General features: G+C 41.7%; 1 protein-coding gene across 2 annotated transcripts in view; it reads left to right on the top strand.

Moving 5' to 3' along the window:
- stard13a (StAR related lipid transfer domain containing 13a) overlaps positions 1 to 14589 on the top strand; it is an 86905-nt gene that overhangs the window by 24750 nt on the left and 47566 nt on the right. Inside the window, exon 1 of one of the 2 annotated variants that reach the window (XM_072658288.1) lies at positions 11958 to 12339. The exons of the other annotated variant lie outside the window; for it this stretch is intronic. Coding sequence (XP_072514389.1) covers positions 12216 to 12339 — 124 coding nt within the window. The 5' untranslated portion in view covers positions 11958 to 12215. Of the gene's footprint in view, positions 1 to 11957; positions 12340 to 14589 lie in introns of those variants that run through there. 2 annotated transcript variants of the gene reach the window in all.

The raw sequence follows: 14589 nt of genomic DNA, 5'->3' as shown, positions 1-14589 counted from the left end.
CACAAATCTCCAAAGGTCTCTTGACTTATTTTAGAGTGAGATGGTGTCTTTGGGACAAAAGAGGCTAGACTTTATTTGGGCTGAGGTAGAGGCTTTAGGGAAATTCACCATGTAAGGAATTACAGAAGACAAACTGTTCTACATGAGCCATGGCTATCAATACTGATACATAGCTGATTGATCCTTCCATCTCAGATATCATTGTGGATGCTTCATAAACTTTGGTTATGTCTCCTCGTTAAATTGATCACAGTAAAATTGATTAGTGCTTTGCTGAATGTGTTCTGTCACTATAAGAACTACAGTGCTGCCTTTATTGTTGAATGCATTCTGGTGGTTTGTGAGCAAGCATGCATGCATATTAAGCATATTAACATAGGAATTGACTGGTATCTGCTTGCGTTCTCAGAAGAAAGTCCTGCCTATACAACTGCCGGATATTAAATGGAACGCTAAAGGAAATGGGGAACCATACAGGAAATGGTTAATGGATCCTATTTTTGTAACTTAACCTTTGCATTGATTTCCTAAAACAATGTCTTGCAGGCCACAAAATTATGGCCGATTCCACAGCATCGGCTTCAAAAGGTTTTGTAGTTGGACTCCTGCCAAAGTAAGGACGTTTGGGTCAAAGATATTTTTCCATGCGTGTGAACACTGTTCCAAAGCCAGTACAACTTGTGTATTTCCTGTGTATTTCACACTAATCGTCACTGGATCCTCTGAATTATAAGGTCACTAATGAGTCTAAATATGAATACTGCTACAAGCAAACTAATGTAACCTAAATACCCCACACAGAACTGCATGTTTTTGTTGTTATGGTGGTTAAGTTGCTTTGACAGCAGTGAAATTGTACATACAGTAGTGGTTAATAATGCCAGTAACACAGTACTGCGAGGACCGATGAAAACGGGTTCTTGCAGTTCTCTAGAATCTTCGCATTCCAAGGTCATAGACAAAGATGTATGGAGAGGCAGCTGTTCGTGTGTATGGCCTTCATCTTTGTAACCATTTCCAGAGTATTTGGGGGAGGTGTACTTTATTTTAGACATTTTTAATAATGCTTTTACTTTATAACTGTCTCCATTTTATTAGTCTAGTTATTATATTAATCCATTGTTCCTATCAGTCCTGCTCTGTGATTCTTTTTATTACATTATTAAATATTATCAATAGTGACATTTTTAATACACTAAGCATGTATTAGCATTTTTGACACTATTTTGTAACTTTTGGGATCCTTTTGGGACAAAGTTTTGACCAGTCACAAATCTTAATGTAACAGAGTAAAATAACTTCTTATATTATTTTAGAACTGTTACTGCTGTTTCAGCTTTTCTGAGGGTTTCTTTGTGGCTGTAAGTCAGTTTGCACTTTGAGATACAATTGCTTGTATAAATAGTGTGGTATAAATATGTAATTTGATGAAACTAGCAGAGAAGCCTCTTCTTGTTTCAATGCAAAACAGATCTCTCTACTTCTGATCCGGCTGTTTGTCACCTGTTCAACAGCAGGTTCCAGTTTGGGCAAATTGCTCTCAATTGACAGGATTAGGTCAGATTCTTGTAGCAGGGTTTTTGTCGCCTCTGTGCATGATTCTGACTATGGACGCTGTTAAAACACAGGGCTCAGCATTAGGCACTTTTTTTTTTTTTACTGAGGAGAAAACCACAAAACCACACATAAAGTGAGTGAAAACACCACCATCTGCTCGACAGCTTGTGGCCTTAATCCCCATTCCTCACACTTTAAAACAAGACAGAGGGGGAGTGATTCCAGAACAGTATGGGGTCAACAAAAGTTAAGAAGCAGCAGAAAGTCAGCTGTGCATTACTGGGAAGATTTTGAGGATGCTTGCGCCATACACTGGTCCAGTGCCTTGTGTGTGGGTTTTTTTTGTGTACTTTTTATTCCAACCAGAATAATAATGTTTGAGAGGTTTCTGAAATCAAAGCAGGGTCAAATATAACCAAATATACACACAGCACACCTAATATTTGGTTCAGTGTACCTTAGCAATTTTCTCCTTCGCCACACACTTTTGGTATCCACCAGTAAGCATCAGGCTGAATTCTTGTTGGATATTTGACCACTTTGACCAGAATTGATAGAATTCTTGCACTGTCCACATATTTTCAATAGAGATAGGTCAGCACTTTGGGAAGGCCATTCCAAAATAAGTTATATTTTTTGGATGTTAGTCTGCTTTATACCTACAACAACCACATTTGATGTATGTTTTGTTGTATTGCCCTATTGGAACACCTAAATATGTCCAGGTTTCAGCTCATCGTAGCTGATGGTTTGAATATTCCATCCATTTTGTGTACTGTACCAGTTCCACTGGCATCCAAGCAGCTTCAGAGCATTGTGGTGTTCTTAGAGTTGAATGCTTCACCTTTACTCTTCTAAACCTTGTGGCCAAACAACTCTGGCCAAAAATCTGTTTCTCGTATGGCCATAAAACCTTCCTCCGGTAGGCCTTGTCTTTGTTTGTGTAGTCAGCTACAAACTTTAGTTAAGCCTGAAGGTGCCGAGTTTGGAGCAGGGGTTTCTTTCTGAGATGGCAATCTCCCGGTTCATGATTATTTAAAACTCAGTAAGACAGTGTAACTGTTACTGTAGACCGTTACTCTGGTTTTCAGCACCTTCAGACCATGGCAGGCTTGTTTTGGTGATGCTTGGGTTGTTCCTGACCATCCAAACTAATTTCCTCTCAGATGATGGTGACAGCTTGAGTCCAGATGGCAAAGTAACTACACCTCCCAATTACTCATACTTATGAAGTTTGAGCAGTTGATCTTGAAATCTGCAGTTTAGAAATGGCTTCAAGAGACATTCTTGACTTCAGAATGATTCCTGATTATGATCATCCCTCTAAGCTCCACATTAAGGACTTTTCTGTTGTGTATTGGTCACTCCTAACTCTGTGGGCACAGAAAAGCTACCAGCTGTAGTCAATCACTATCGCTAACAGGAAGTTAATTATTAATAATCTAAGTGAATGTTTGTATGCTTGACCCTGTATGTATAATTTTGACCATGTTTGGATTTCAGTTTATTCATTCTGGCCCAGAAAAAAACACAGTTCTAGGAGTCAGTCAATAAGCAGTGTTACAAAGATGCAGAATAACTAAAGATCCCATGTCTTGATAAATACTAAAGGTAATTATTCTCAATTATTCCCAATCTGCAATGCATAGTACTATTATTTGCACAATAGAAAATATTACATTTAATTATAGACTGTATAAACAGAACACCAGCCAGTTACATATACATTTTGAATGTCACTTGGAAAAAAGGTAAAGGTAAAAAGATGCACTCTGCACTGCACTGCACAGCGAAACCCATCTGTGGTAGTGAACACACACACTACTGATCTAGGGGCAGTGAGTACACACACAACCAGAGCGGTGGGCAGCCAACAGAGAGGGTCTTGCCGAGCCCGGGTATCGAACCCACAACCTTGTTATCGATAGCCCAGCGCTCTAACCGCTGAGCCACCACTGCTAACATACATATGGACTAACATACTTTTTGCAACTGGCAAATAATGCCGGGATGTTAAAAAAAATTGTGGTGAATGAACTCTGCATTACATTATCATGCAAGCTTAGTTTTTACCCAAAGACTGGCTACTTTTATATGCAACTGCAGGATTTAATCCATTTAGCCTCTTATTCGGAAAGTGTAATGGGGTATCTTCTCTGATTTCCTGCACAATCACTGGGAATTTCCCAAACACAATACATGTTTTGATGAAGACTGTGTCCATGTAACCCCATGGCCTTGCATTCCTGACTGGTCACTAAACTACCCCAACCTTTTAATCATTGACTCATGCACTGCATGCTGCTACTACTACTACTCTTCCTAGTAGTCTGATTTATTGACCCTGGATCTTACTTGCGCTGCTGTTAATGACAACAATGGTGTTGATAGTGGTGAGGACAGTACTGATACTGTATTATTCCCAAGGGTTCTGAGTGATAAATCCCAATGAATGAAAGAATTAGAGTGTATGTCGTGTTTTTCTGAGTTCATGTTGTGATGGCTTCTGTTACAGACCAACGCTTTCGGCTTGGCTCCTGCATTGAGCTCGAATTGTGTGGTCCTGAAACACAATCCACCAACATGCGATGGGCGAGTATTTTGCAACAGCATGGGAAGAAAAAAGGAGAAAAAAAAATAAAGCCTCTGCCTTGTCTCGCTGAATGCTGCAAACGGGGAGTCGTCCAGTACTTAAGTTAATCCCCTTTGCCCATTGATTCTGTAAACGGTGGCCTATCCTATTTCCATCCCATTACACGCCCATACGCAGAAGCATGCTTACCCACAAAAACAGCCCTGCTGCTATGATCGGCATCTAGGGGGCTAGTGTCCTGATTGCGTGGGATCGGAGGACACATTCTAGGACATTCCATGATGTGTTTGAGAAATCCACACAATGTGAAGAACCAGTGGATTTCATAGGCCGAAATTGCCCTCGGACACCGGACGGCCTCACGCATGCATATTCATTAAGATCTCCTAAGGGGCCCCTCGTGACTCTGTATGAACTTTAACTGCCATAGAGAGAAGCAGTTATTTAAAAGATAAGCGGAGTAATGTAGAGTGACAGTGCTATATATGCAGTATGCCTGCCTGAAATATAGTGATGTTCCAACACCAATGCTCATCTGTAGCCCACAGTCCACCCCTGGGTTAGTGTATTCTTATGACCTGCAAAAATCTGATCCAATAAAGTCTATAGGGCATTTATAGGGTAAGTCATGTGCAAGGTTTAGATTCTAACAACCCTCTAAGTAAGAATATTTATCATGTTCCTGGTGAATGAGTTTTTTTTTTACTTTGTCTAGAGCCTGTCAAACTCATTTCCACTTTGTCAAGCTGTAAATATAAACATTAACAGTTTAACCTGAGCTGATACCCATTCAGCGCCAGACTGGCTCCATGTCCTCTTTTCCCTGGGGTAAAGTTACCTCACTGCTTTATTTTGGAGGTCCACTTGTGTAAATGATCTTTCTCCTCTAGTACTCCCCTCGTACAAGTCCAGGTTCACTGTGCTGGGGGTCAGGGCATGTTACTTTGGTGTAGGGGACAGCAGGGCACAGAACTGTTTTTCTACTAAATGAAAAAGTCAGGTACCTTTCATATTTTTTAACACGCAACTTCCACATCCGTGCTACATGAGGAAATGTAGGAAAACATCAAATTTAAACTGTTTTAAAAAGGTTAACCTAAAATGGTTAATAAAAAAAAAACAATCCTACCAACCTACATACTCACAATAAAGGACTTTGAAATAGCTCTAAAAAGAAACATGTTTGTAGTAGAAATGTAGTGAGTAGAAATGAGGAGTGTAGATTTAAATTTAGGTTCCTTACGGAACCAAATGTGGTTCATCTATGGCATCGCTCGAGGAACCATTTGAAGCATACAAAATATCTGCTTTTAATTAAATATGAAATAATGAAAACTAGCGTTGTCCCATTTCGGGTGTATTTGAATGGATCGGGTATTGGCTGTTTTAATCCCAATCCCACATTCAGCACATTCAGAACTGAATGGAGGCTAATGTGAATGCTAACACACACACACACACACACACACACACACACACTATAGAGAACCCAAATCCTAGCACATGCACCCACTATAAAACTGTAAGTTCACATCAGTAGTCGACAGACAACAGATATCAGTCTAGAGTGTGCAGTGTTTTAAAGGAGCTGGGGGCTGAATGTTCAGAGGGGATTATAAGATACAGTATTAAGCACACTATAAAATAGTCATTTTAAGAAAAGTCTCTGCTAAACTAAATCAGTCAGTCTAGAATCTCCTGCTACTAGAAATAAAGGGATTTTACTTCAGTATTAATCAGCAGCTCATTTCATCTAAACTGCATGACTGTATTATTTATACAAGCACAAAGATCGGATCCGTATCGGCTAAGATTCCGCATTAAGAGACTCTGTTCGGATCGTGGACAAAATTGCCTGATCGGGACATCCCTTATAACAGAATGTGGCACAGATCTGGCAAATGTATTTTTGCTGGAAATTTACATCAAATATCAGCAAAATACCATTTAAATATGTTTTATTTACATGGAATCTACAATACACAGATCAGTACGATTGTGTAGGGCCCTCTCGTGCCACCGAAACAGCTCTGGTCTGTTGAGTCTTGGCCTTCACAAGACCTCTGAAGTGTCCTGTGGTATCTGGCATCATGACATCAAGAGCAGCAGATCTTTGAAGTCCAGTCCAGACGAGATAGCCTTTGCTCCCTACACACGTCAGTGGGCTTTGGGTGCCCATGACCGACAGAGTTCCCTGGTTGTCCTTCCTTGCATCACTTTTGGTAAGTACTAACCACTGCATACTGGAAACACCCCCACAAGACTTGACTTTTTGGAGGTGCACTGATCTCCCCACTCATCTAACCTTTACAATTTGGCCAATGGACATTTTTTCTGCTTCCAACATCATCACCTTCAAGAACTGAATATTGACTCGCTGCCTGAAATGTAGATCCCACCCCTTGACTGGTTTCACTGTAACAAGGTGATCAATGACCTTTGCTTTAACTGTCAGTTTGTTATGGTTGATGTAAATTAACTTTGCTGCTTTATACAAGGGGCATGCAGTACATACTTCTAATAGTTTCTCTGGGGAGGCTTAGTTCTAACACTAGTAAAACTAACCTCACTGTGTGAATGCTGTGCTTTATCCTGGCTTGCTCTCTTTGTCAGGTATTAAAATGTAATACATTTCAAAATACTGCTTTATTTAAAGCAACCAAGAAGGAGATTAAAATAATGTGGGAGTGAATTGTTTGACTTAGTAATCAAAAAATATTGATGAGAGAAGTGAAATGTGCTTAGCTAAATGTTTTTATAGGTATCGTTGAAGTGCATTTGGGGAAAGATCTGTATTTATAAAGTTAAAATTCACATTTGACATTTAAAAAAATGGTGAAAAGCATGCTCTACTTGGAAATATTTAACATGTTCTGTTTTTACCCCACTTTAGTTTGTATTGTACCTTCTCCTGTCTAAAGTCAAGCACCCTACTAGTGAAAGCTGTGATACTGACTGTAGTAGTGCAGTAATGTTTATATATGTATATGTGGACAAAATCCCACAATGGTCACAGAAATAACTTGAAACTGACAAAGGTAATAATTCATAAACCCATTAAACAGGCCTGGAGAAAAATAATGGTACCCCTGAAAATAATGTGACCAAAGGGACACAAGTCCACTCAAGGTGTGTCCACTAATTAGCATCACAGGTGTCTACAATCTTGTAATTAGTCAGTGGGCCTATATATAGGGCTACAGGTAGTCACTGTGCTGTTTGGTGACATGGTGTGTACCACACTCAACATGGACCAGAGGAAACGAAGGAAGGAGTTGTCTCAGGAGATTAGAAAGACCATTATAGACAAGCATGTTAAAGGGAAAGCATGGTTGAAAAGCAATGTCTAATTTTCATTGGTTAATTTTCATAGAATTTTTATTTATTATTACTTTTGTCAGATTCAAGTTATTTCTGTGACCATTGTGGGTTTTTCTCTCATTAACCGAGAGGTACCAACAATTTTATCCACGTGTGTACATATAATATATAAGATCTTTAGTAAGAATGGATATTCAAGAAGGCAAGAAAAGTGTTTGCACCAGTGTCCTTAAATCATTTCTGTGATGGTCGTTTGGTGAATTGTGAATATGGCTGAGGGATTTACCCACAAACTATAAAGGATCAAAAATAGGGTTTGTCACAGATTTGCTGTAGAACAGTAACAAATGTTTGAAGGTTTCCAAAGTCGCCACTCTCAAGCTACTGGCCTGTAATCAAACCGAGATCAGTCAGTTTGACCCGTTTGAAGCCGGAGACAGTCGTGGATAGTTTAAGACAGGCGAGGACATTTCCATTTTTCATTATAGGCATTTTTAAACACTCCCTATAACTATGCAACGTGAGCTAGCTCCTCGCCACAGTGCCAGAAGGAATGTTGTCTGGCTCTGCTGCTTTTGTAATGTTCTTGTTTTCTGAGGAACTTCTGCCGTTCTAAAAGTGAGGGAGGAGAGTGATGAGCTGTGAGGTCAGAATGCTTATCAGTGCAGTCTGTAATGACCAAAGACGACCAGCTAGATTAGTTATCGGTGCTGTTTAGCATGCATTGTAAATACCAGAACAGGCATTAGAAAAACAAAAAGAAAACCAGAGCATGTTTAAAGGCACAGAAAATGCACCATCAGCGAAGGTAGATGGTATATTACTTGGTATCTGTTTAGGAGCACCATGCCACAAAATGGAAAAGATGTGTTCTGGAAGTGTACAGTTCCTTCTCTGGAAAGTTACAGAGCTGTTTACTTCCTTAAAAAGTTTCTAAACCTCAACGGAAAAGGGCCTGTTTTGGGGACTTTTCTTAAACTAAGGTCTTAGATGGGTGTAGGAGGTGGACATTGATCAAAATGACAGTAAAACTGGTTTAACTCCTTGACCAAACTGGGGGATGGGGGGGTCAGGACTCTTCCGGTTGAAACTGGTGGCACTCTGCAGGGAGTCCCAGACAGCAGTGGTGTTGTTTTTAGAAAAGTCTCACTGTCCCTGTTTCAGTCCTTCCCCTTTTACAGAGACTGCATTCACACAGGGCCCAGAAATGTGTGGAACACTCAAGAATGGTCAAGAATGCCAAGGGACTTGTAATTAACTGGTGATACTTTAGTGCTTTAGGAGATTACACTTCTTTTTTCCACTCCGGAAACCTATTGGCCAGATTTTTGTGCTTTAGCTTGGGTAGTCTTGATGCCTGAATAAAATATCTGGGCAAACAATCATCAATTTCTCATTGATGAGCCTCAATGATGTTGTTTTGTGGAGGTTCTGAGTAGCTGGAAGCCTGCTAAATGAACAGCATTGTGAAGGTTGTAATGTGGAATCATGACTCTGTGAGGCAGAGAGCTGAAATCCTTGAGTAATCTTTATTTGACCTGGCCAGACGTGCTAGTTCATCTGTTTTCCTAGTGAGTAAGCAGAGAGGCAGAATGCAGGACGAGGCTCAACATGACGTGATGGTATACTCTGGAAATTGCAGTATGCATCATATATGATGGTTTAGTGAGGATTACGCTACAGAAGATGACATTGAACCCATTGCACTGTGCTTAATTTCTCTAATAGAGACTGACTCCAGGCACAGCCAGGGATGCTTGGGCACCAGAAACCATGGCTGACGTAGGGAAGCACCAGAAGACACAAAAAAGATGAAGGAATAGACTGACGTATGCTGATGTTTTTGGCCTCATGTTGGCCTACATTACCAACGTTGACAATCTCTTGCTCACTTCTTCGAGAGACAGCAGCTACAGGTAGAAAGGCCACTTCTAGAATCTACCCTTTTGGTAGGTGTCCTGTAGATGAACTAATGATGGCACAAAAGAGCACAGCTAGCAAAGAAACAACAAAGCCGCCATTTGTCCCGTTACTGCATGCCCCCCCCACCCCACCCCACAACTGGCGGGTGGTTATAAAGAGGACTACCGTTTCTGAGTGGCTGATCCCAAACAAACTAGTAACCATATATGCAAGTCATATTTTTGGAGTTGTTGCCAGTCGTGTATTACACACTGTTCTCTTTGTTTAGAGACAGCAGTGTAAGCAACCACTTAAGCAGAGTGAGATTCAAGTGTCCAGCCCTAATGGTTGGGTTTGGGGTGGTAAGGGTTTTGGCAGGATTTTGTTTTTTAGTATGACTACAGTATTGCGTCTTCTCTACTCTCTGAGACTCTCAAGAGTCCTTGAAGGTTCCTCAAAGCACCTCCACAGTTTCAAATTGCAGAACCCCTAAAAGTTCCTGAAGGAGCTTACGTTTGTTAGAGTGTAGTTCGTCCTTCACCCCTTTCAGAAGGCCGCCATTGCTGACCCAAAGCGTGTTTAATCAGTTAAATCCAGAGTGGCAGCTGTAGAAGACTTTCTCAGCAGTCACGTTCACGCAGAAGGTGTTTTGGAGGGGAACGAGGGGCCGTTAAGAAATGTGTGAGGAATGGCAAGTGTGGCGCGAGAGCGTGAGATTAGAGCTAACTCTCACGTCCAATGCGTGAGAGTTGGCAGCACTGTTTGGTATGAGGTAATGGAGTTTGCTGTGGCACTGTTTGGTGGAATATGATCTTCTTTGCTTGTTAGCTACATTAACCTTGTTGCTCCAGTGCAAATAAAAAAAATAAAAGAAAAACAATCTTCAGACACCAGACCAGTGTTTTAGCTGGTTGGGTACATTTGGTACTGTTGTTTTAACCCCTTGAGCCCTAGGTTTATTATTCAGCCATTATTCCTAATGCTGAAACTATTGTGAATAATTTGGTGACCCTTTTGTTTTGCCTATCTTGTGGAGTCCTGCAAGGCTCTATTTTGGGGCCTATAAAACTGATGTTAATGATGACAGTGATGTAGTTACGAGAGTGACAAAGTGTGTGGATACAGGGTCTATCTGTCTACTAGAATGGGTTTACGCATCACACCAAATCTGAGAGAACTTCACTGTTAGGTTTGATATCCTGTAACTAACTAAAGTTCTTCATGGTTAAACACCAGAATGATAATCGAGGCGAAGGGCCTGTTTACTCCTATTCAGTATCTGGATCTACTTTGACCGGATTCGGTTTACACTTGTCAGTAAAATGCTTACATCATTTCCGTCATGAACAACAGTTTCTCAACCAAATTGTCCTGCTCCAGGAGGCTGTAAACAGTGTAGCGTAACGGTGGTGGTTCGACAATGCGGTGGTACAACAGCTTTATCAGACAAAGTGATGGACCATTTCAACTGCAAGGGAACAAACTCTGCAATACTTCTCTCATGTCCCAATAAATAAGCATGAGCGTGTGCACAAACACATGACGGAAGCCAAGATCCACAGTGAGAACTTCTCGTGTTAACGTTTTTCCCACAGAAAACACATTCCGTTTGCACTTGTGTTAAGTGTGTCAAATGAGGTTTGAGCAATCAGATTGTAATCCGATCACAATGCGTCTCGGGGGCTGTTCATGCGGACCGGTGAAATCCGAATGTGATCCGATCAGCTAAAACGCCCGGTAACGCCAGCTGTGAGCAGGCTCCAAGCTTCCCGAACGGGTTTTATCTCAAAGGTCATTGTTAGATGGTCATAGAGCGTGCATCACACTGAACGCTCCCTCTACCTCTAAGACTTAAGACAGTCTTAATACTAAGATGCTTTTGGGGAAACTGGGCCCGGATTGTTTGTGTTTATGCTGCTGAGTGTAATCTTCGATCTGGTAATGCTGACCTGCTGCAGCTCCCTAGAGAGGAATATAAAAAGTGCAGAGGCCTCCTTCTGGGTTCATTCTCGGAAGCTCTTTGACAAGCAGCTCAAGACTCACGATTACTTTAGCTTTTGATTATTTTTCACATGTTGATATATTTAAGGTTATAAACCTTTCAAATGAAAGCAGGCTCTCTGTGCTTGTGTTTTTATTTGTGTGTGTGTGTGTATATATATATATATATATATATATATATATATATATATATATATATATATATATGTATTGACCTGTTCTTGACACTGAAGAGAGAGATGCCGAGACAGAAAGGGGGGGGGAGACAGTGATTGAGAGAGAGAGAGAGAGAGAGAGAGAGAGAGAGAGAGAGACAGAGAGAGAGAGAGAGAGAGAGAGAGAGACAGAGAGAGACAGAGAGAGAGAGAGAGAGAGAGACAGAGAGAGAGAGAGAGAGAGAGAGAGAGAGAGACAGAGAGAGACAGAGAGAGAGAGAGAGAGAGAGCGAGAGAGAGACAGAGAGAGAGAGAGAGAGAGAGAGAGAGAGACAGAGAGAGAGAGAGAGAGACAGAGAGAGAGCTCTCCTTGTTGTGAGAGCACCAAACCGACTCTGCAGTCTCTCTCGACTGCTCCAAACCCCTCCTCCTCCTCCAGCTCTGTTCGTGTCACATGGCTGCAGTCCGGCGCTGCCGAGCGGCGCTTTCACGCGCACGAGCAGCAGTATGACGCACAGCGCGCGCTCTTCCCCCAGCAGTAGCAGCAGCAGCAGCAGCAGCAGCACGCTCGCGCGTCCGAGCAGAGCGGGACCGGGCTGCGCTCGCGCGCGGTGACGCAGCGGAGTGAGAGCACTGCGGCAGCACGCGCGCCGCGCTCGCTGTACTATGCGCCCTCCTCGCTCACAATGACGACCAAGAGAAAGTCGAGCAGACTACAGCTCCGGCGCTCCATCAGCGAGCAGCTGCGCGACTCCACCGCCAAAGCCTGGGATTTACTCTGGAGGAACGTCCGCGAGAGACGACTGGCAGGTCAGCAGCCTCACTGTCCGGCAGCCTTAAACTTATCCAGACCGTGACCTCGAACGAAAGCGGCCGGTCCGCATGATGATGATGATGATGATGAGGTCAGGGCGTTTGGGGGAAGGTCCGGCTGAAGTTAGCGGTGGTGATGATGCCAGTTGTTGTTGTTGTTTGTTTGTTTGTTTGTTTTTTATACCGCCTTCATGCCTCTTTATAGTCCTCTGTCCTCTGGCGACTTGAGTGACCAGTCTTTTTTTTAATTATTATTTTAATTTAAAATTTAAAAAATAATAATAATATTTATTATTATTACTATTTATTTAGCACTTGTTTTTTTTTTTAGTTTAAAGTATTTTCATATATTTATTTTTTTATATAACAGATTAATCAGTATGATTATATTAATTCAGTATGCCTACATTTTATTAACATTTATAGAAATATAATTAAATATATGTATATATTCATTTATTTAATAATTTAATCATTTATTTTTTTATTTGGTATTTTTATTTATCTATCTATTTATTTATTTATTTATTTATTTTTATTGATTTCCCTGAAATTGAGAGCCTACTGCAGCTCTCTCCACCTCTTAGCACAGCATGCAGAGCTTTTAAGTAAATTAAAAGCAAAGCGTTCTACTGAATAAGAGAAACTGAATGACAGGTAATAGAGGGGAGGGGGTGATTTGTAAGATGCTGGTGCCCAGTGTTCAGCTTTTTCCTCTGGCACTGTTGAATTCTGTTGCAGGCTAGACCGTGAGTCTCTGACTTCTACAAGAAGTCAGCTGTAATAATGAAGCCTTGTGGCTGAAACAGGGCTTGCTTCCACGAGTCTGTTCGGGACAAACAGGGCACAGAGAGTCAAAGACAGGAAACCGTTGGTTGAAGGCCGTCCAGACGCAGGCCACAGTGCACAGATACACCTTTGTCACTCCTGTGACCCCCATTCAGAAGCTCATGCTTGACTTGATCTGCTGGTGCTGGTGGGGAATATGCTCTGTACTCTTTTGTACCTGACCTCTGTTTATTCCCGCTAGTTTTCTAATTGATTATGAAAATGAGGAGATGAGTAAGTGGATCCTTTGAGTGGATTAGCTCCTGTTTGCTTCCAATCTAATGGAAGTGAAATTTGGGGATTCCCACGCTCAACCCAGTTGGTGGGATTATGGTATGTGGATTGTCTGCTGATGTAATCCAGAACATCTACCTCAGATGAAGTCAGGCTAGTCCCACAGTGTTGTCAGTAGAGCTGCATTGCTAACAGTGAGTTAAATGCTTACTTGTTTGGAGTTTCAAGTTTGTGATGGTTGGAGCTGATACCAATGTTGAAAACTGTGTGGAAACTGTTCGAGCCACTAGGGTTAGGGACTTGAGTGACGGCTACAAGCTTGGAAACACACAGTACTAACCTGTGCAAATCTGTGGCTTTTAGTAGTTTATTTTGGTAGTGACTGTGTGTTTGTGTCTCCTGCATGGTTGGTTTTGTGGGTGTTTGAGGCTGGTTGCTGATTCTGGCTCGAACTAATGTAGATAGACCACTTCAGTCTTTGGCCTGTGGTTGTGCTGATGGGTTGTGCAAGCCCTACCATGCTGTTTCCTTCAGGTTTCACGCTCTCCAGCCTGTGACCCGGTTTGAACTGGCACTGGCACTGGCACTATTTTTATTTTTTGGGTTTCTCATCAGGGTTCAGGAGAACTGGGGGTCATATGTGTCTTCTCACTGTATACTCTGATGATTTCGAGAGCAATTAGTCTTTTTCATATGTTGGTCATTGTGTTTGTGAATGAGCAAGACTATGAGTCTACAGGTTTTTGAGAAATGTCCAAACCTACATGGATTGTACCAAACTGAACCCTTTATGGACAGACGTTTCAAGCGCAAGATGAGGGCGACAGAGGCAGATGAGAGGCTGTTCACACCTTGCATTGACATGCATATCATATCTGGACAGTGTCTGGATTTAGTTTGGCTGGATTCTGTTTACACGTTTCACAAAAATGCAGATAAGCCCTGATTTACTGATCCACGCAGCATCACAGCAACATGTACATAATTCCCGTTTTACTTCCTGTAATGGTCCGGCTCTGACTTTTCGTGTGGTCAGGTGATCTGATCTCCTAAAAAGCATGTTAATGCCAGGTATCAGCAGCTTCAGTGAACCTGTTGAGGAGGATGCAAGAGGAACTGAAGAGTTCCTGAGTGGCGCAACTGTCTAAGCGTATTGTCAGGAGATCACAAGATCGATCTCCGGTG

The sequence above is a fragment of the Salminus brasiliensis genome, chromosome 16 (genome assembly GCF_030463535.1).
Source record: "Salminus brasiliensis chromosome 16, fSalBra1.hap2, whole genome shotgun sequence".
Lineage (NCBI taxonomy): Eukaryota > Metazoa > Chordata > Actinopteri > Characiformes > Bryconidae > Salminus > Salminus brasiliensis.
Note: the sequence above shows the minus strand (reverse complement) of the source record. Positions and strands in the feature narration are given on the sequence as shown.